The sequence below is a fragment of the Tribolium madens genome, unplaced genomic scaffold (genome assembly GCF_015345945.1).
Source record: "Tribolium madens isolate multiple individuals breed KSU strain unplaced genomic scaffold, Tmad_KSU_1.1 Scaffold_7;HRSCAF=85;Tcas5.2_LG10, whole genome shotgun sequence".
In the NCBI taxonomy this organism is placed as follows: domain Eukaryota; kingdom Metazoa; phylum Arthropoda; class Insecta; order Coleoptera; family Tenebrionidae; genus Tribolium; species Tribolium madens.
In genome coordinates this window covers 1,934,142-1,956,792 of record NW_025401050.1, presented here as the reverse complement: position 1 = coordinate 1,956,792, position 22,651 = coordinate 1,934,142, and the positions used below count along the sequence as shown (strand labels likewise).

Here is a 22,651-nt window from a genome sequence, read left to right as displayed (position 1 = left end):
TTATAAAAAGCTAAAATTAATTTATGTTTAATTATGAGAGTTTAAATTTTGCACTTTGACTCTATTTATTTTTTTTTGCTACAGGCTATTAGAAGAGGAAACAAGAAAGCTGTATCCTAAATTTATTTGAGGCTTTTCTTGGCAAAAGTTCTGTACATTTACTAAATAATTATAAAAAAAACATACAAGATCATCATTATCATTAAATAGACATAAAAAAAATATCACTGAACTCATATATATAGAATTGCGTTTGGYCTTGGTTTGTGTGTAACATACATAACCTCTGCATGTGTTTACAAGAGACAAGGCTTGTGATTGGTCGATTCCTATTGTTTTTGACAGTCGACAACTGTCACATTTTCTGACCGTAATTTTTCCAATTTTTAAGTGTGTTTTGTACTGTTTTTACAATAAAACGCTATGGTTAATTCTTATGTAGTGTGCAGAATCCGCTAAATCTTGGATTTCTTTCCACAAGTAAGTAAACTCACAATTTGTAAACAATACATAGGCGTAGAATGAGGTTTATAAGAAGCAAATTTTTGCCATGAATTATAGCTTTGTTTTATTAAAATTTTTCACGAAAGATGTATATTACTTGCAATTTTACATTTGTTTTTTATAGGTTACCCTCAGGTGAAACTTTGAGACGTTAGTGGATCAATGCTTTGGGATTAGGAGATTTCGTTTTGACCAAATATACATATGTTTGCTCAAAACCCTTTTTTTATATAATAAATGTATTTCCTAATTCAATTACGTCCTAATAAACGTCTCCTTTTTTAATTACAAAACGAGCCGCCACTGGTACGGTGGGCAAAGTAAACAAAATACATGGGATTTTATAGGTTATGTATGCTTCACACAATCTATACAAGCTCAGCATAGAACGCCATTTCTATTAATACGAGTTCAGTGAAAAATATCAAATGTCGAAAAACAAATGTCAAAATTTTTTGACAGATAGATTTTTTTTATAGTATATTACATAACGAGCACGGAAAGTGATAAATAATGAACAAGCGGGAAAGTTTCTGTAATTTAATCTGTTCTAACCTCACTTTCTGTGTACGTCAAAATTATCTTTACAGCATTGCCAGAATGTTGCAAACGACAGGAGTGGATAGGTCGTATCAAAACAAAATAAAATATATTAACATTGACATAATGTGTATTTGGCTGAGAATATAAATTATTATTTGTTTACAAGTAAATATAAATATCTAGTAAAAAAAATCTAGTATCAATTTGGTACTCTAGTATCACAACTGGCAACACTGTATGTTTAGCTTCAGTACAGTCGCGTCTGTGACGTCACGTCTAATAGCCCGAAGGCCATACGTGTGTTTCTTCGAATGCACAAATTCTTCATTGTAAATTTTATTTAAATTGTATTAATTTTTGTTAATATCAGAAGGGCAATGAGAGGAAACGTGTTGTAAATTTGACATAAGTTGGAATTTTAGGCTTAATTAGATTAAGGAATTTGCAATGTTGTACATACAATGGGACGATATCTATCTCACTTTCAAACTCTCTAATCTATTTTGCATGGCAATTGACTTTTCAATAAATCTTTCCTTCTTTTCTTCTTCTTCTATCGCCCATTATAATTTATAGGTTTACAGATGTATTAATTTAAGGTAAGACCTTAAGATTTAAGGTAAGACCTGTAAAATGTAAATGTAAATCGTTGCAAATTATTGTCGTCAGCGGATCAGCAACGTCTGGGTCAAAAGTCAGTTTAGGTAATTTTAATTAGCTTAGTTTAAGTTCATTTTGTTGTTAACTGAACTTGGTTCTTTTGGTTGTTTAAATTATTAACAAAATCGGGATTTGTCAAAGCTTTAGAGTAGGGAAAGAGTAGTACCGGAGAGGGATGGCTAGAGAGAGAAAAAAACGGACTAGTTGATTTTCGGGGACGGGACTTCGATTCGAGAGAGCCGAGAGTTAAGACGTAATTTCGCATTCGTCACAATTTTCTATTTTCGTAGTGAAAGTGTCCAAATCATAAATAACGTAAGTTTAGGATTACTGATTTCCCTTACGTAATTAGAGAATAATTTAATTCGTGCATCTTAATTAATTAATGCATGTTTTGTTAACGTTCTGGTAAACTACCCCCCCCTGGAATTATTATTTGATAATTTTATTAATGATCTTTGATCTAATCTAATCAATTTATAATAATCATTCTAATTAAATTGTTTCGGCATTTTCTCCAAAATTTAAAAGGTTTCGACAACCAAAGTTCCCCAAAACCTTTTAGCCCATTAATTCGACTACAGGCCGGCAGTTTAGGACGTTGTATCCCTGACACATATTTATAAATATTAGGCCGTTAAGTTCAGTCCGAATTCCTGTCTTATTGACTTGAACAACTATAACATTTTATAATTTACCCACCTGTACTAGTGAGAGAAGTACAACTACCAATTTCCGTCAATCCAATCGAAACCTATTTGCAATTTTCACATCAAACCAATCTATCATTTAATTTCTCTTGATTTATTTCAAAGCACCGAAAAACCAGAACTTAGGAAATTTTGGATAATTTATTTGTTCATTTTTCTTTTGATTTTATTTGATGAAATAAACAATCAGAACCAAGTTCTATTTATTTCATGTTTTATGTTCAATAAATTTAAGTGTGGTTTGAAACTAGTGTTTTCTTTCTTACAACGCGGCCTCGTTATACCTCAGGTCAATTAGAATTTTCTTTTCTAATTATTTTCTTTTTATTTTCGAGACACAACAAACACAACGTAGGGGAAATTTTGGCGTCCACCATTCGGGAGTACAACCCTGTGGAAAATTCAGACAAGGCCCCCTTTTCAAGAAATATTACAGTAGGAACAATGCTTCTGAAGAAAACATCTAAAAGTATTAAAATAGTTGTTGGGTCATCGCAATGAAAATCGAGTTTTCACAAATTTTCAACGATTTCGTCTCATTATACTTGTGCACAGCATCTTCAGCGAGAAAAATATTCGAAAATAGCGTGTTATGTCAAAAACATGACAGACAATTACAGTAATCCAGCTATTTTTTGAAACTTTTAGGCAAATTGGTATTATTTTTCTAACCTAGCAATGGATATAATTTTCCAATGACACCCTGAGGTGCCCTTCTGGGATTGGTGGAATTAAGGGTCTCTCAACTTTCTTATGCAAGCAAAAATTACTTCTTCGGCTGCACTTTTTGGCGACCCATAGGAGACATTCAGCAAAGTAGCTGACCTCTGGTGGCAGGCTAGAAACTATCCAAATGAGGAAAACATATTTTGACAATATCAGTTTTTAATTTTTGTCAATTTGACAAGTCAATGTAAATATGAGTACTTACAAGCATTTTGGTTCCATACTTCATTGCAAAAACTATGTAGGAGGGTCTATTTCGATGCATTACTTTCTAAAATGGAGATTTCAACTTTTGGCATTATTATTTTAAATAAAAAAAATACTCCTACAGACAGATTAAATAAAACTTTTAAGTTGTCACAAAATTCCGTCAAAATCCCGCCAAAACGTCGCCGCGCCGTCGTCTAAGCTACGCGCCAAAATTAAGAAAGGAGACATCTAGGACATCAACTGTAAACTATTCAAATGGGGAAAACATTGATGTTTCAGTACCATCTATTGGCGGGTGATTTTCTCCTATTGCCGCCGGCATTTGACATTTTTCTCTGGGGCGCGAGTTCTGGCGCACGCTGTATAGGCATATAAAAAATAAAAATTCATTCTAAGCTAAATATTTTTAAAGATTATTGTTAGCAGGGTAACTAGATCAAAAAAATTTAGTAAGTATGAGTAAGAGTACTCTTACAATGTAAAAGTATTATCAAAAAATAACCTAAATTACAACAGTATACGTATGAATTACAAAAATATTTCGTCGTACTTTGTAATAAAATAACCAGTAACATGAAACAAACGCAACCTATTCTACCAAAAAAACACGCAAATACTAAATATATTGTTCTTGAATGCGTATATTTTACGCATGATTTTTTTGGTTCGCCGTTTTCTTGGCTTCTTCTACATATTGCATAAGATTCACGCTCATGTAATATGGACGTTCCGTTCCGTCATTTATGCAACTATCCTCAAGGAAGCAAAGGAAGATAGTATCAATCGCAGTCTGAAATTTTAATTTCAATTCAAGTAATTATAAATAAACAATAACTGAGCATACCTACCTCAAAAACAGCAAAGAAGCAATTAGCTATAATCGCAGTCACAATCGCGCTGATTATGATAGCAGCCCAGAAGTTTTTGATAGAAGGATCCTAAAAACGCAATATTTACTCTTGTAATTCACATTTTCAAATTATACTCACAGCCATTGAAATTCCAACCAACACAGTCGCCACGACTATCAATAGACATACCCAACACAAAAAAGCCAACAGAATTCACTGCAATTGTACTAAGAGCATTCGAGGCAAGCAATCGTCCAGCTCGTTTTCCAGACTTAAAAAATGGTTGTCCATGCATGGCTAAAATCACTTTCCTGTGCTAATTTTGACCAAAATGTTTCGTGAAAATACCTATAAGGATGTAAGCGTTCTTGGAAAGGAATTTCAGGAAGTCCTCAATAGCTCCTAAGCAGCAGTCGACCAGACCTTTGGCATGTTTGTTATTTATTAGACCTCTTATTAAAGCTCTAATTAGAGCAACAATTGTAATAATAAAAGAACCAAGAACAATCGAACCTAGGTGATATCTGACTAAATTGTAAAAACTGGTATAGACGGGGAAAACCACAGATGACTTGTCCCTAAAAAATACGTTTTGTTTCGTCTTTAAGGAGCACGACACAAATTTGTGAAAACAATGTCCTCGAATTGCGATTTAGTTAATTAATTAATCTTTGAAAAGACTTAAAAAAGTTTATTTTACCAAAATTTGAAAATCATTGTTTTCTCAACTGTTCCGTTAAAAGCCTTTAAATACCTTGCGAAATAGTAAGATGCGACAGCGCCAGAAATGACCATATGTTGGCAACCAATAATAAATTGCCACATCCACAAACTAATCACGAGGTGCAAGAACAAGGTAAAGAGAATCGCAAAATTTGTTATGTAGTCACACATATCAAAGTCTATTTTTTGCAAGATTCCAGCGGTGGACATTACAATCAAAAAGAATACGAATATTATCAATAAAATAGTACTTGCAACAAACGTCTAAAAGAGAACAATTAATATTTGCGATAATCAAAATTGCATAACTGACCAAAAGAGGTTCAAAGACAATTACAGGAATGCCAAAAATAACTTTGATTGCTTCTTCAAACAGTCGGATGACGAGTTTGAATCTCTTGAACATGCAAATTAATATTATTATCAAAATCACTGAAAAGACTGTGAAGAAGATGGCTAGGAATTCTAAACCAGAAGAGCTGGAGCCAGTTTGCGGGTTGATAATCAAGTACCTAAAATGTATTCAAAATTAAAAAAAAAGTAAATGGCGTATTCTTACTCACAAGAATATTCCAGTCAAAGCAATGATTCCAAGAAGTGAACCGATGAGTATGACCCAAACGACCACCGTAACGAAATATCTGAACAAGAAAAGCATTCCAACAGAAAATACTAAAACAAAAATATTAAATTTTCGTATTTGTGTTATGAGCTATTTAGGTACCCAATCCTATGAGGCACATTAGAACTATGTAACCCGCAGATTTATTGATGTCTCGACCTATATTCTAAAAAATACAGAAAATGGTAAATGGTTTGATTGATGATGTTTGAGTTTCATACATCAAACTCCGAGTGGACTTCAATCTCAGACGATGATTTCGAAGGATAACATCTGTTGAACAATTCCACACTAAAAAAGATATTTTAAAACTTTAACAACAAAACTTTAGAACAAAAGAATATTTTTCTCTGCGACAAAATTTCACAATTTGATCAAATTTCTATAACACCAACACAAATATTTTTTGAACTTAGAGAGTGGGACGTTTAAACATCTAGAACTTTGAAGAAGCTACAAGACAAGGTTAGATAAATGATAAAAAGTGCCTTCAGAAAAAAACAGATTTTGATCAATTTTTAAAGAATATTCACAGAATAAAATACAGATTTCTTGACTCTTTCACGGCAATATGACAATCTTGTTTTTTATAAGTTATAATTTTAAAACCCCAATTTTTAATCACTGTCGTCGAATGATAAAGGAAACAATCGAATTACCAAAACAGTTTTCCTATTTTTTAATGGTGGACTCATCTTGCAATTTTTTACTAGATTCCTGAAATATCTTAAAATAAACAGAATTCTTGTTGAAAATCGAACACAAAAGTCTGATGTGATGTTCTACTTGGGTTCGACAAAATCTTTAAAAATAATTAATACTTCTAATAAAATAGTTTAGGAATGTTACATTCAATAAAAATGGTGAAGGCGCCGGGATAATCTCTGAAATAAAAATCTATAGTCAAAGTATTGTTAAAAAATCAAAATCGAAAAAATCAAAATTGAAGAAAAATTGAAAATTGAAGAAAAAAGCTTGAACTTGTGATGTTCTACCTCGGTTCAACAAAATCTTTTAAATAATTGATATTTCTAATAAAATAGTTTGGGAATATTAAAATCAATAAAAATGGTGGAGGCGCCAGGATAATCGCTGAAATAAGTCCACAATCAAAGTGCTGATAAAAGTTAAAATAGATATTTGCCACTTTTTTTGACCATTAAAATGAAAACCTAATTCACATTATGGAAATGAATTAAATATATATTTTCGACTTATATCTAAATTGTACTTACTATCCAGGCCCACATTCATGGACACATTCATCCCTCAAGAATTGTTCGTCATCGTCCGACAAGGCATTCCTATTTTTCCGAAATCTCAGAAACCTTCAAAATATTGTTTTGCATATGCCTAATTACACTCTATGTTATCTTACGGCTTATTTGTCGTATCTTGTCCCGAGCAATTAATACCAAAAACTTGTATATTTTTCTCGCCACAAACGTTGCCGCATTTGTCATATCCGTGAATTAATCTATCGAGATCAGATTGAACAAATGTGTATATTAAAAAGGGTACCTGCGAATGTGAGAGTTAGCTATTATTGGACTTTTTATATTCCCTAAAACCCACCAAGATGGCTAAAAAAACTGCAAACACAACCGTGAATTTAAAATCGGTCACTTTCCTTTTCGCTGGAATTTCTGGTATTTGGTAAGTATCCCCAATCCCTACATTCTCCCTGTACTCTCTTATCTGAAAATAAAAATTGTATAATTTAGTCAACTATGAATGTTTGGACATAGACAAAAATTTGGTATTATTTTGATGGTTATCCAGTGATAATCCTTATTCTCTAAAATAGAATAAATGTTATAAAAACCCTTGAGAGTAGTGATTAGAAAATGTAGTTTCTTAAAACAAGATATTTTATCTGAGTTGCCAGATATTGATTTCAAAGATGTTCCATGATTGTTATTTTCTCGAAAACAGCAAGTTTGAAATATATGTGTGTAGTTCGATCCATATCAGAACCTTCTCATAATGATCTCCAAAATAGCCTCAAGAATTGAAAGGACAAAAAATTTTTTCGATAAAATCTTTTTTACACTGATTTTGAAACTGTTCGTAAAGAACAGTATCGTAATCATTGTGTCAGAACTTGCGCCCCAGAGAAAAATAGTGATGATCTTGTATATGTTTTTTTTTATAATTATTTAGTAAAGGTACAAAAATTATGGCAATAAAAGCATTAAACAGAGTTACAATTTAGGATACAGCTTCCTTGTTAGTCTGTAGCAAAAAAACTTGGAAAATTATTTTTCCAACAGAAATAAATAGCGTCAAAATGAAAAATTTAAACTCTCATAACTTCGAAATTCTTATAGACAGAATTTTTTTAACATTTTTTCCATGTTCCTGGTATCTTACCTTTAAATGGCATTTTTCTCTGGGCACGAGTTCTGTCGCACCCTCTATAATACGAGTAACAAGTATGTATAAAATAATACTTGAAAAAAAAACTTGACATTAATAATGTGCTCGCTCTATTTCCCTATTTGTTTCAAAAAAATTGTAAAGCAACTATCCTAACGACGTGTTTTCCATGTTAATTACCAACAAAACGGTATTAGATAGATACACATACGTACAGTGATGGACAGTGAATTTCGTCCACCCAATTTCCCTGGCAGATTAAAAGTGTAATTTAGTCTTTAGGTTTTTCTAACCTTGTTTCAGAATTTTGATTAACGTTTGTCATGTTGACAGAATGCTCGATGCTTCTTGCTATTTTTTACCTTTGTCCTTTGAAATGGTAGTCCTCGGTATGTTCAAAAGTATAAAGACACTTCTTTGAGACATACATTCTTGTACCAGAGAGATAATTTTTATTTTATTAAACGCACTTACCTACTGCTCGTATGTTCGAATTTGATTAAATTGTCAGTTATCATGACAATAAAGCACAGACTACAGTGAATTTTTGTGAATTCACAGAAATTGGGTGGACGAAATTCACTGTCCATCACTGTATGTAGACGGAGCATTGACATATTTGGATTTCCCGGTCAATAATGTAACCGCTAAAAGTTGACGACCTACAAGTATTATAAAAAAAAAACAAGTTGCACAATGCATGGTCGGGAATATAATTTCTTCTGGAGTGTATTTGTTTAGTTAGAACGTAAACTAAAAATCTCCGGTCCTTCGAGGTGAGCTGGGCTCAGGGGGGCACCAAGAAGATGCTGTCTTATGCTTTTTCGCTTATATCCTGAAAATGTATTCCGAGAAAAAAGTAGTTTTTAAAAACTTAATGCTCATAAATTTTTTTATAAGATGGCCTTCTCGGATTTTTGGTATCTCAAATAGTGTTTGAGATATTTACTTACTAGCATATCATACTCTATGGAAAAAAATTATTAACGAATTAACATGAATTAACGTAAAAATTGTTGTAAAAGTTGTAAGCATTCTGATTGGGCCGTGTAAGGTCGGCCATCATTCAATGTGAGAAACCAATCACTTGAAACTTTAGTTTCATTCAAAAGTAGTGAAACTGCTTAATTCAAATTTGTATTCATTCCGTAAGTATTCATCCTGTGTGCTTACAAACACAACATAAATTGAAGACGAAGGAGGATACACGAAAGCGAAAATTTTCTTCGAATCCGAACATTCATTCATGCAAGATGTGAAATATAACCCCACTTTCTTGGAGAAAGGTACGAAAACACTACTTTCTAGAGGCTTACAGTAAAATTTGCAATCAACAACCAACATTCCGCCACAATTACTTTTACTGTAAACTTGAAATTTAGATTCCATCATGCAAAGTTAGACAAAAAACGGTTTTTTAAAGAGTGCGATATCTCGGAAACTATTTAAGATACAAAAAAAAACGAAAAGCTTATCTTGTAGAAAATGTAATAAGGTTTAATTTAGTTAAAATCAATTTTTTTCGTAACACGCACCGTTTTCGAGATACAAGCGACTAACCGGATAAAACGGCACCTTCTTGGTGTCTACCTGCGCCCGGTTCACCGCGGAAAACGGAGACTTTTACCTTCTAACTAATCCAAACACAGCCCTGAAATAAAAAAAAAATTCTCCACGTAGAGAAATGATTTAATTAATTGATTAATTAATTTCTACTCTTGTGTACTCTTAGTTATTGTAACATGCGAAAATGGACATTTGAAATTACTTACGTCTATTGGTTGAGGCACTTGTCTTTGAGTTGAGTTAGAAGCCTCCATCGTAAAGCCGATTTAGTTTAATTTCTAAAAAAAAAAATAAAGAATTATATTAAAAACATGTATGTTATTAGGAAACTAATGTAGTGCATAAATGGAACAGCCTGTATAAATAAAGTGTAATGTTAAGCAAAACTGCCATTTAGATAACTCAAATATTTGTGGTGAACAAAAGATGATGCGCTTTTAACATTTTATCTCTTATGAATTTCAAGAACATTTTCTTAAAAGATAACTGCAACTTTCCAAGGACGAAACTTTCTAAATACCAACCCTAGCGTTCAGAGATTCAGGTATAGGAACATTGATAAAAAAAACACTCGTAGTCTAAATGTTTGAAACACCATCTGAAGTATTTAAAAAAATGTTTTGTCTAGCTAGAAGTCAGTGTTGAAACTTGATATAATAATTAGTCACTCTAGAGATTTGCTTTCGCATTCCAGACATCCACAGTAGCTTACTGAACTCACTTAAAATCACATTTTATTAATAAAAATCACTGCTTTTTGGAGTATATTATTACTTCATTAACTATTAAACTCTTTAACATATATTTTAAATTATTCTCAATATGTTTTTGTTGAAATCGAATTTCATTTATAATCATGGCCAAAAAAATTTAACTTAATTTTTACACGTATACTCGAAAAGAAGTTTTATTTATAATTCTGTAGAAAGGCAGGGAGTTCACTCAATGTTTTTCATTGATATTAATTATTAATAGAGAAACTGTACATAGACACTTTTTTTGTCTTTTTATTTGGCCACAAATTTTGATTGTAGATCTCACTAGGATAACCTTTTTATTTTTAAAAAGGTCACCTTATTATTATAAAATAATGTCTTGACATCAATACCCTGACACCAGCTGTCCTGAGCCTGACTGGATTATTTCAGTATTTCCAAAATTAAAAAGTATGTTTTTTGTATACGCTCCCGAAAACAGCTGCTTTAGAGACTCATTTGAGTCCCTAAAATGAGTCTTTTCCGGACTCAATGAAATAGCAAAACGGATTATTTTAGTCACTCAGTTCCCAAAAACAGTTTTTCCGGACTAAAAAATTAAATTGGTTACTATGGTGGAGAATTTTTTTAAATCAATTAGTAAAAGGTGTGAATTCGTGTTTTGGGAGCTTTAACAAAAAAATGTTGTTTGTAACACGTACAACCTAAATCGTTTTTGCGGACTCATCTGCTATTCCAGACTCGGTTTCACCTCATCCGGAAACAGCAACAATTCGTCCGCAAAAACTGTGTTTGAGGTACTTGTAACAATAGCTATTTATGTACAGTGATGGACAGTGAATTTCGTCCACCCAATTTCTGTGAATTCACAAAAATTCACTGTAGTCTGTGCTTTATTGTCATGATAACTGACATTCAAATACGTATTGTCAAATTTAATCAAATTCGAACATACGAGCAGTAGGTAAGTGCGTTTAATAAAATAAAAATTATCTCTCTGGTACAAGAATGTATGTCTCAAAGAAGTGTCTTTATACTTTTGAACATACCGAGGACTACCATTTCAAAGGACAAAGGTAAAAAATAGCAAGAAGCATCGAGCATTCTGTCAACATGACAAACGTTAATCAAAATTCTGAAACAAGGTTAGAAAAACCTAAAGACTAAATTACACTTTTAATCTGCCAGGGAAATTGGGTGGACGAAATTCACTGTCCATCACTGTACGAGGGCTGTTCTCTTTCTGTTAAGCCTAACATGGAAAAACACTATATATTTATAAAACGACCTTTATTATAACTTTTCAAAATATTCATCACCACACTGAATACACTTTTGCATCCGTAAAAACCAATTTTCAAAACATTTTTGCCAAATGTTTGAAGGTATGTTATTTACCTCATTTCGGAAAGCTTCTACAGCTTCATCCGCCGTGGTAAATCGCATTTTCCGTAATTTAATTTTAAAAAGTCATTTGGTGCCAGGTCTGGACTATATGGAGGATGACCCATTAACTCGATCTTCTCTTGGTTTAAAAGTTCAATCGTTTTTGAGGCGGTGTGTGACGAAGCATTGTCTTGATGCAAGATGATCTTTCCTTTCGGTCGTTTTTCTTGTACTTTCTGGATGACCGTAGGCAAACAAATGGTACTATACCATTCAGCATTGACGGTTTTACGATCCTCAAGTGTCACAGTTGCAACATGTCCTGTAACTCCGAAAAAAGAAGCAACCATTTTCTTGTTGCAGCTTTTTTTGCGGATCACTTTTGTTGGTGCTTTTTCGTTTTGAAATACCCATACAGTTGACTGCTGCTTTTTTTCGGGATCATAGGAATATATCCAACTTTCGTCACCTGTTATGATGTTATACACCAAATTAGATGTCCCGTGTGCAAATCGTTTGAGGGTACATTGGCACCATTCGACGCGATCGCTTTTTTGAGTCTGTGTTAAGTTGTGCGGTATCCAACGCGCACAAGTTTGCGTACCTTCAAGTGCTTGTGTAAAATGCTGTTGATTGCTTTCACACCAATCCCCAAGCTTGACTGAATTTATCGAACAGTAACATGTCGATCTTCCTCTATCATTCGACGTACTATCGCAATGTTTTCTTCAGTAACAGCAGTTTTTGGACGACTTGCACGAAACTCGTCTTTCAAAGAAGAACGACCAAAGCGAAATTCATTGTACCAGCGTTTTATGGTTGCCAAAAAACACGCCTTACCCGCAAACACCAACTTAATTTCATTGAAACATTTGTCAGGGCTCAGACCACGTTTGAAATTATAAAAAATAATGGCACGAAAGTGCTCATTGCTTAATTCCATGATTTTTCTGGAAGTGATCTTCTTTAAATTAGTATTACTTAACAATGAAAAGAGATATCTTTGTTCTGTTTTTTGTGACAAACTCACAAAAAGTGACACTAACTTGTAAAAATAAACTAGATGTCAAAAAATCATGGCTTCCTAGGTAGCCTCAACAGAAAGAGAACAGCCCTCGTATCAAGTACGCAAAATAGGGTTTTAGGGGACGAATCGTAATTAATGACGAGGCGACGTGGGAGCCGAGAGGAGTCACCTAAAACCTTTTGCGTACGTGGTGCATACAAGATTTTTTTGTTAAAGCTCCCAAAATATGAATTCACACCTCTTACTAATTAAAAAAAATTCGTTACCATAGTAACCAATTTTATTTTTTAGTCCGCAAAAACTGTTTTTTTTTGGGGACTGAGTACCTAAAATAACCGTTTTGCATACTATGTTATTGAGTCCGGAAAAGACTCACTTTAGGGACTCAAATGAGTCCCTAAAACAGCTGTTTTCGGGAGCGTCTATGTATTTTAAAATAATATAGCCCACTAGAAGTTTTTTTTTCACTACTAGCTGTAAAAGATGCCATTATCACTTTGTCGAGAGGTTGTGAAGTTGTTTTTCTCTCCTAGTAGTCAATAATCATTTTCATTATAGCCCTTGGTATTTGGGGTTGGTAAATGCTGATGTTGGAGGGTACTACATTGATACAAATATTTCTAGAATAAGTATTATTGAAAACTATTACCTTCACAACTACTAATGGAAGTATTTAGAGATGAAATTAATGCAAAATCAAATAAAAAAGACTTAAATTTCCTCATTAAAAACATCAGAATAACCCCAACTCTAATGCTTCTCTCTATGTCAAAACTGTCAAAGCAACAAATGGGTTTATTTCTCCTTGAAATACTATCGGTAGTGAGGCAAATTTTAATACTTTTTCCAATTTCTTTGCAATTTCTTTAATTAATAATAATTAATATTAATATTAAATAATTAATAATAATTTTAACAAATATTTCATTATATGAAGTTAGAAAATTCATTTAATAGTTGCAGAAGTACAAAATAATACTTCCAACTTAAGTTAAGAACTCAGGTAAGGAATTAATTACTGTAGGTAATAGTGAATTAACAAAAATTGTAGTGTGAATTACGACATGTTACGTCTGAGGCAACATGTCCATTACGTAGGGTTAATTTTTCACAGTTGTATTCCTGGGTAATAAATGTGCTAGTAGTAAAAAAAAATGTTATATAAAACATGGTAGAGAAAATTTTTATAGCCTCGCATTTATTATTTCCCTCGATGCATCTCGGCTATAAAAAATCCCTTCTCTACCTTGTGTTATAATATACTATTATTCTGAAATATTGGGGAAAACCGTTTAAAAAACGCAACCCTTTTAGGGGGTGTAACTTCCTTACACAGCATTTTTCGAAACATGTATAGAAAATGTTTATCTTAAAACTGAATATTATATCATTTATTTAAATTTGTAACGATAAAAATAGAACACTTCGTACTTCGTATAATTATAATTTTTATTATTTGTTGAAAAACTAATTGATGAATGATAAAGTACTATAAAAATGTGATGTTTTATTAAGAATAAATTTTTTCGAAATTTTCTTTTGTTTTTAAATTCTACAAAATTTTGTATTTTTTTTTAATTGACAACCCACTATAAAACCATTGTTCTCATAAAGGTCATTTCCCCTTCCGATCCATCTTGCAGCAAAGTTTTGCTGCAACCACTGGCGAACGTCAACAGCAAAATGTGGTGGAGCACCATCCTGCATAAACCACATATTAACTCGTTCAGCGAGAGGTACATCCTCGAGAACATCTGGCAGGTGGTTTTCCAAGAAATTTAGATATTCTTGCCCAGTTAAGATATCGGGCAATCTCCATGGACCTAATAAATGGTTCCCAAGAAAACCCATCCAATAATTTACTCGAAAATTTTGCTGTGTATGATTGATAAACACAGCGTGCGGGTTTGCATCTGCTCAGACGTGCATGTTTCTCATATTTATTATGCCTTTCCTATGAAAACACGATTCATCCGTAAACAAAATGTGAGAGGAAAACGAATGATCTTGTTGATGGTTTTCCAAAATCCATTCGCAAAACATTCTTCTTCTCTCGAGATCTTCGGGAAGAAGTTCTTGTACTTTAACCCGATGAAATGGATACAAACTTTGATCACGTAGAATTCTCCAAACAGTAGCATGATAAACATTTTCAGTCCGGCTTATTTCTCGTGTACTAATAGTCGGATCCTCTTCCACCTGATTCAGAACCCGTTTCTCTAATTGCGGTGTTCTAGCCGCTCTGGGCCGTCCACCATTTCTGTTTCTTGAACGAAAAGACCCAGTTTCACGTAATCTTTGATCTATTCTAAGAATAAATCCTCTAGAAGGTGGCCTTCTATTAGGAAAACGTGCGATGTAACGCCTTCTGGTGGCAGCCGCATTGCCAATACATTTTCCAAACATTAAATGGATGTCGGCCATTTCGGCATTAGTAAATCTTCGCTCCATTGTTATAAATAAAGTTTACCACAAAATAAACTGAAACCACCGAAGATGACAATTGCGGTAGATTAAACAACAATTATTTATTGTCGTAGATACGCAAAGCTCACTTTGTTTTTTATTAAAGGGCAATAACAATCTGGATCAATTTTTTTTAACTAGACTTAATAGACTTAACAATATGAGATAATTAGGGCATCATTTCTAAAAACTAAATATATTTTTTTAAACATTGTGACTTTATTATTCAAATCTTTGTTGTTTGCGCTTTACGAAACAGCACAAGCGCCATCTAACGGCATTTGTTCCAATTGTGCTATTTTTTCTTGACGTTCTTGTAATTTAAAAAAAAAGTAGATAAACATTAAACGTGCCTTATTCTTTACAAGTTTTAACAACAACAAATTACCATATGCTACTTCAAATGGTTGATAAGGTTTTTTTTTGTAATTATTACAGTTTCAGTATTTTAAAGTTGAGGTTATGTTCTTGGTTTGGTCGTTTTAATTTTTCATTTGGTTTATAGTTTAATAATCCAAATAATGAAATACGAAGAAAAAACAACAATTTGGAGGGAATATCGTTTTACGGTGTGAAAATTTCCGTGGTGTATTCTCAGATCATGTTGTGATGGCCGGGATGGTTAATGCATTGTTTCTTCCAACACATAATCGTGTGTTTTACTATATGATCATCAAGAAGTAATCAAATTTTACTTTGGATTAAATAAAATTGACATTAAATGTCACAGCAGTGACAGCTATGTCATTCGTAGTGGATTGTTTCCAAGGTAATGATAGGTACGCTCAAAATTCATACTTTTTGATTTTGCAGCGCGGTGTAGAGTTTTGTTTAAACCGAAATAGCGTTAGAACGGTACATTTTAGCGATATTAACAAGAGTACTTTTTTTATGAAAAAATGATCGGGCTTTTGATTTTTGGCATCAAAAATATCTGTTAATAGGCTGAAAAAAAGAGTTATGACTCAAAAACTGGAAGGGTCCCATTGTCACCGGAATTCTATAGCTTTTACACCATATCAAAGAGTGTCTTTTTGTCCCTTGACATGCAAAGTTTCATAATAATCAGATAAACGATAACAAAAATATTTCCAAAAAATCATTTTCCATGATTTAGGTCAGTAAATACTGTGCTCTCTATTCTCATTTGTAGAGGGGTATTTGTTGTTAAAATTATGCCACACATTTTTGAAACACGCGATATATGACTCACCCTATATTTAATAAAAAAAATTCCCACAAAAAAACAAAAACAAAACAAAATTTTGTTCTCAAAATGCGATTTCATTTTTTATATTATTTTAATTTATATTGATTCGTCGCTGCATAGTCTTACACTTACTTCAAAAAATCCTACTGATTACACTGTTGCACCTATTTTAACTTAAGGACTGCAATGTTGCGTAAAATTATTTATTGTTATATTGCATACTCAGGATTACACGAATAGATAATGTTAACATGATTTACACGATGTAACTCCAAACAATCAAATCTAAATAATGTTTAATTAGAACAGAATAAATATATTTTGTGAATAATTATCCTGATAAAAATGTCATGGACAAGGACGAAAATGATAACAGTGTTTTTGTTTTTTTCCTGTAGTTAATGTTTAAATAACCTAATCCTGTTATTAAAATGCATTTTTAATTTATGTTATAACTCTATACAGAAAATGGAAAAAATTGTTTTATACAGGTTGTTTCACATAACTTTACGAGGCTTGCGCCTAATGTATGCACCCAAATATACAAAAGTCACAGAACGCTGGATACAAAAAACACACATTTAATTATTTAATTTTTGGAAACCCATGACAGTAGTTGTCAAACTAATCCTTGTTTCATTAATAGTCATAAACTGCAGTTTTTCAGAAACAATTATCATTTGTTCTATCAAGAGACGGCATGAATATGATTCTAGTTTACCTATCTTAATTACTAACTAACTAAAAACGTTGTAATTATTTAAAGGGTGAACAAATTAGAGAAAATTATTCAATTTTTCAAAATTTGTAATCGAGTTTGTATCGGAATATGTATTATTGATTGCATCTTACAGGCGCAGGCCTCGTAAAATTACGTGAAACACCCTGTATTAAATAATTATAATACAAACTAGACTAAATTACACCTCGCTTCAAATTTATAACATAAAATCTCCATTTTCACTAGTCCATTAACACAATTCTTTTATTTCATTTAAAAAAATGCAGCTTTTAAAACAGTGTTAATAATCAGTTAAAAACGAGTCGACTGTAATTATTATTTTAAGTTGTTCCACTCATGTTTTCAAAAACGTAAAAAATAGTACGGAAACAATTTTGTGTTATGCAAAATACAGATTATTTTAAAGGATTTGGCGTTACATGTTTTTTAATTATGTAAGACTAAAAATTGAGATGATCTCATCAGTTACATAACAATATGCTCACAATATGCATATTAAAACAAAATTGGTGCAAAACTGAAGTTTTTTAAAATGTTTAATGACATTTTTCATCAAAATAAATAAAAAACCAGGACTGCTAATGTCTACTACATATTAAAATTACCAAGATTGGAATGCTAGTGGTAATTTGTCTACTTTTATACAGGGTGCGCCAGAACTCGAAAAATCGTCATCAAGATGGCGCAGCCAAAGCAAGCTGCTCATATTGCAAGTGAAAATAATCCAAAAAAATGTAAGAAGTGCAAGACAAACGTGGTGAATGGTGTCATGCATTACATGTAGATGTATTTATCATGTTAGTTGTGCTAAAAATGCATCAAAAGTTGAATTTGTGAGTCTAAATGTGCTGCAAAACGGCTGAGGGTTCAGCTCCAATTGGTACCCCCAGTTTTTTGTTCAATGGAGATGATGGAAATGATATCAAGAATCTGTTTAATTACATCATTCAGCAGAAGGATGAAATTATCAAAGAGCTTTGAAATGAAATTAATTTATTGAACGACAAGGTGAGAGGCTTGGAAGAAAAAGTTGAGATAAGCAAAGTCGAGATAAAGTTGAGCGAACCCAAGAAACAAAAATCAAATCAAATCAAAGACACTACTAACCTATAAGGGGAAGTTGTGAAAAGTAACCCAATTTCGAGTGATGTAACGCAACCAATAAATACCAATCTACGCAAAAAAAGCTTTGATTGGTTTCAAACGATGGCGAAGCCTGAAAAGTCAAGATCTACAGGTGAGGAAGATTGGAAGATTGTGGAAAATAAAAAGCCAAGAAAGGGGAAAAACTTCATATTCGTAAGTGCAGATGTGTCTAAGGACACTCCGCTAATATCTGCAGTTCCAAAGAAAACGTGGTTTTATGTTGGCAGATTGGATCCCAAAACAACTGAATCCAGCTTGGAAACTTATTTGTCATCCACATTTGGTGAAAAATCATTTGAAATTGAAGCTTTACCGAAGAGAGAAGAGGCAAAAACTATATCTTTTAAGGTGGGAACAACTTTTGATGTCAAGAAAGATTTTGGAGCTTCTGAAAATTGGCCCAGAGATGTTATGGTAAAGAAATTCTATTTTTTTCGGAAGAAAACAAACAATGAACAAGAAGTCCTTCAAACAGGTGGTCAATGTATGTAAAAATAGACTTTTATTTATGAATGTTCAGTTCTTGAGGAATAAAGTTGGAATGGTTGTATCGGTGCTATCTGATGAGACTTCAGCTAGTGAATCAATTTCTATTATGTGTTTTAGTGAACATTGGTTCAATACAAGTGAATGTGAGTCAATAAGCGTGGAAAATTTCAGTCAAAAATCTTGGTTTACACGTGGTGATGTGGGTTATGGAGGATCTATTATCTTTGCACGCAATAACCTACAGTGTGTTTCTCTGGATCATCTGGTTAAGCTATCTGTGGTTTCCGTATGTGAAATCTCTGCTATTAAGTTAGTTTCAACAAATGTCATCATCATTTCTATCTATCGCTCTTTGAACTTTGAACTTTGAACTATTTCTAACAATTGTGTTAAAGAGCTTAGATTTTTCTAAAAAAATTATTTTAGGTGGCGACTTTAATGTTATATTTAATTCATCTGATTAAAAGTGCCATGCATTATTAGATTTACTACTAACTTACAGTGTACAGCCGTTAGTAAACTTTAACACCAGAGGATCACATTGTCTAGACAATATTTTCACCAATATAAACTTAAATTTTTGTAAAGTAAGTCCATTTAAATTATGTCTTTCTGATCACAGGAATACTTTTTGAGTATCAAGATAATTTTATACAACAAAAAACTAGTTCAAAAATTATAAGGCCGCTAACGCAAAGAGACAAGTTCGAATTGTAGAGTCTGTACAATGGGATTATGTAAATGATAACTGTGATTTGAAAGTAGAAGAAAGTTTTCAAAATTTTATTAATGTCATAGTGTATTACCATAGGCTTCCTTTTCTTGAAAAAATAGTCAAAAGCAAAACACAGGTATCAAAGTCGGTCAAATGGTTTAATTCTGATTTAACACAAATTCGTGAAAGGCTTTTCTTTCTAAATGACCTCTACACTATAACTAAAAGCGAAAATGTTAAAGCGGCTAGAAATGCTTTAAAATTTAATTACCGCACGGCCATTAAAAATGCCAAAATTAAAGCAAATGATAACTTTATAAAAAACTCTAATAACACTTCTAGTGCAATGTGGACTGTAATAAACTTAAAACGTCGTCTCAATATAAACTGTGATATGAGTGATTGTGATATAACTGCAAATGATTTTAACACATATTTTACCAATGTAGCTAAAACTGTGATAGATGAAGTACCAAAATCAAACTGTGATCCTATTGTATTAATGTGTTCTCGTAGAAATAGTGTAAATGTCCCTTACTTTAGTTTTAGTGAGGTTTTGTGTATTCAAGTGAGAGATGCAATTAATGACTTAAAAAATAGTACGAGTAAAGACTGGTATGGCCTTAGTAGTGACATTGTAAAAACAGTAAAGGACGTTATTTTATCTCCCTTTACTAAATTGATTAATTATTGTATAAGAACATCCACTTTTCCTAAATGTCTTAAAAAATCTTTAATAACACCGGTGCATAAAAAATCTGATAAAAATGACATTAACAACTTTCGGCCCATTTCCAAACACCGATATTTTCCAAAGTAATAGAAAAAATTTTAGTTCAGCAATTGACGCGGCATTTTGAAGATAACAGTTTGTTGTGTTCACAACAGTTTGGTTTTAGAGCAAAAAGAAACACAATCAATGTTATTGCAGATTTTACAAATGAAATTCATGATCGCTTTGAAAATGCAAAGTTAGCAAAAGCCACATTCCTAGATTTAAGCAAGGCTTTTGATTGTGTTTCTCTTTGCATATTAATTCGTAAGATGTTCTATTACAATATTCTCCCAAACACCTGCAAATTGCTATGTTCATATTTAAGTGAGCGACAAGTGTCCAATTCAAAAATACTGTGTCTGAAAGTCTCCCTGTTGAGTGTGGTGTCCCTCAAGGCTCGGTTCTGGGTCCGTTACTATTCTTGATATACGTTAATGACTTTCGATACTGTTTAAAAGAGACCAAAGTTACGTTGTTTGCTGATGATACGTCACTACTCAACAGTGGTGACACTTTGGACACAGTTGTGGTTAAGAGTAAAGAAGCACAATCGATGGCAGGAAAGTGGTTTTATTCTAACCAGCTGGGTCTGAACTCAACAAAAACAGTTGATATGGTGTTTACATTAAAAAACTGTAGTAACATTGAAGAAGACTTCAAAAAGTCCACTAATGTTTTAGGTATCAATATAGATGACAAGTTACTATGGGATCATCAAGGTATCGCACTTGCAAAAAAACTAAACAAATTAACGTTTTTATTTAGACAACTAGTTAACAATACATCTCTGTCAACTGTTAGAGTTGCATACTTTGCCCTTGTTCAATCACTTCTTTCTTACGGTATTTTAATCTGAGGTCATTCTTCTTGTCGCCATCGATTGTTCTCACTGCAAAGACGATTAATTAGAATTATCAATGGTTTAGATTACCGTGCTGACTGTAAACCTACTTTTCGTGCTCTAAAGATATTGACTTTGCATTCATTATACAGGCTGTATTATGAAAAACGCCCCAAGCCATAACTCCATTATTTTTAAAGTTATGACAATACTTCTTAGAACAAAGTTGAACATTTTTCGTCATCGTCGTGTAGGATAGATGCTAAATTAATGCTGTTTCCTTCATCGGAAATCACATCAACTTTATTTTTTTATATGGACCACCCTGTATATTTTACCACTTTTGGATTCTTTGTTTAATTGTCTTTTAACAAGTTTTAGTACCATATGCCTAAAACTCACCGTTCATGAGATATTCACCAAATAATATATTTATTAAAGTAGGCAGTGGAAAACAATAATATCAAGTAATGTTGACAAATATTATTCCTTTGCATTTTCTATTACTGTTTTTATACTTTTTAATGTTAATCATGGATGATAATGTGTTAACAGACATATTTTGAATAAAATAAAAATTGTGGGAGAGCACTACGCTTTTACACTGCGTGATTTCTGATGAGAGACGTTCCAAATCGTCGAAAATTTAAGCGACTTAAAGAAAATTTGAAGATATTTTGGGCTTTTAGACAACCCAAATTAAAACATCTCTAATTTCAAAGAGATACAGAATTAGATAGGTATTGAAGAAAATGCAAGAACATGAATTCAAGAAATTGCAAGTAACGTTGGCTTATCGCACGCAACTGTTCTAATTTGGGTTTTCTAAAAACCTCAAACATCCTCAAATTTTCTTCAGGTCGACGAATTGGAACTTTTCCTATTGGAAACCGCCCAGTGTAAAGGCGTTGTGGTCTCCAACTATTTTTATTGCTTTCAAAATATTCTTGAATCATATCTGTTAGTTAACACATTATCATTAGAACACCAAAAAGTATAAAAATAATAAAAGAAAATGTAAAGTAATAATATTTGTCAACATTACTTAATATTATTGTTTTCCACTGCCTACTTTAATAAATTTTTAATTGACTCATATCTCACGAATGGTTGGTTTTAGGCACATGATACTGAAACTTGTTAAAAGACAATTAAACAAAGAACCCAAAAGTGGTAAAATATACAGAGTGTTCCATTAAAAAAAATAAGTTGATGTCACTTCCGGTGAAACAGAAAACAGCATTAATTTAGCATCTATCCCAAACGATAGATGACAAAAAATGTTCAACTTTGTTCTAAGAAGTATTGTCATAACTTTAAAAATAATGGAGTTATGGCTTGGGGCGTTTTTCATAATACAGCCTGTATATACACTGTATATATTATACAGGTGCGCCAGAACTCGCGCCCCAGAGAAAAATGTCAAATGCCGGCGGCAATAGGTTGCCAAAAAGTGGAGCCGAAGAAGTAATTTTTGCTTGCATAAGAAAGTTATTCGACTCTTAAATCCACCAATCCCAGAAGGGCACCTCAAGGCGTGATTGAAAAATTGTATCGGTTTCTAGGTTACGAAAATAATACCAATTTGGCCAGAATTTAAAAAAATAGCTGGTCTACTGTAATTTTGCGTTTGACATTTATCGT

The 22,651-nt window shown here is 32.5% G+C and overlaps 1 protein-coding gene and 1 long non-coding RNA gene across 2 annotated transcripts in view; one reads left to right on the top strand and one right to left on the bottom strand.

Annotated features, from left to right (window-relative positions):
- Positions 1-327: 327 nt before the first annotated feature.
- LOC123010278 lies at positions 328-800 on the top strand. Its single transcript, XR_006413093.1, has 2 exons — positions 328-480; positions 629-800. It is a non-coding gene; the product is annotated as an uncharacterized LOC123010278 (long non-coding RNA).
- A 1,357-nt stretch (positions 801-2,157) lies between these two features.
- The window catches only part of LOC123010341 (choline transporter-like protein 1), a 56,586-nt gene continuing 36,092 nt past the window's right edge, over positions 2,158-22,651 (bottom strand). The window contains 14 exon segments of the mRNA XM_044407187.1: positions 2,158-4,143; positions 4,202-4,291; positions 4,343-4,385; positions 4,387-4,501; positions 4,553-4,782; positions 4,959-5,191; positions 5,241-5,439; positions 5,491-5,599; positions 5,652-5,715; positions 5,771-5,840; positions 6,785-6,877; positions 6,928-7,070; positions 7,125-7,247; positions 9,701-9,772. Of these exon segments, the coding sequence (XP_044263122.1) occupies positions 4,000-4,143; positions 4,202-4,291; positions 4,343-4,385; positions 4,387-4,501; positions 4,553-4,782; positions 4,959-5,191; positions 5,241-5,439; positions 5,491-5,599; positions 5,652-5,715; positions 5,771-5,840; positions 6,785-6,877; positions 6,928-7,070; positions 7,125-7,247; positions 9,701-9,748 (1,704 nt within the window). The 5' untranslated portion in view covers positions 9,749-9,772 and the 3' untranslated portion in view covers positions 2,158-3,999.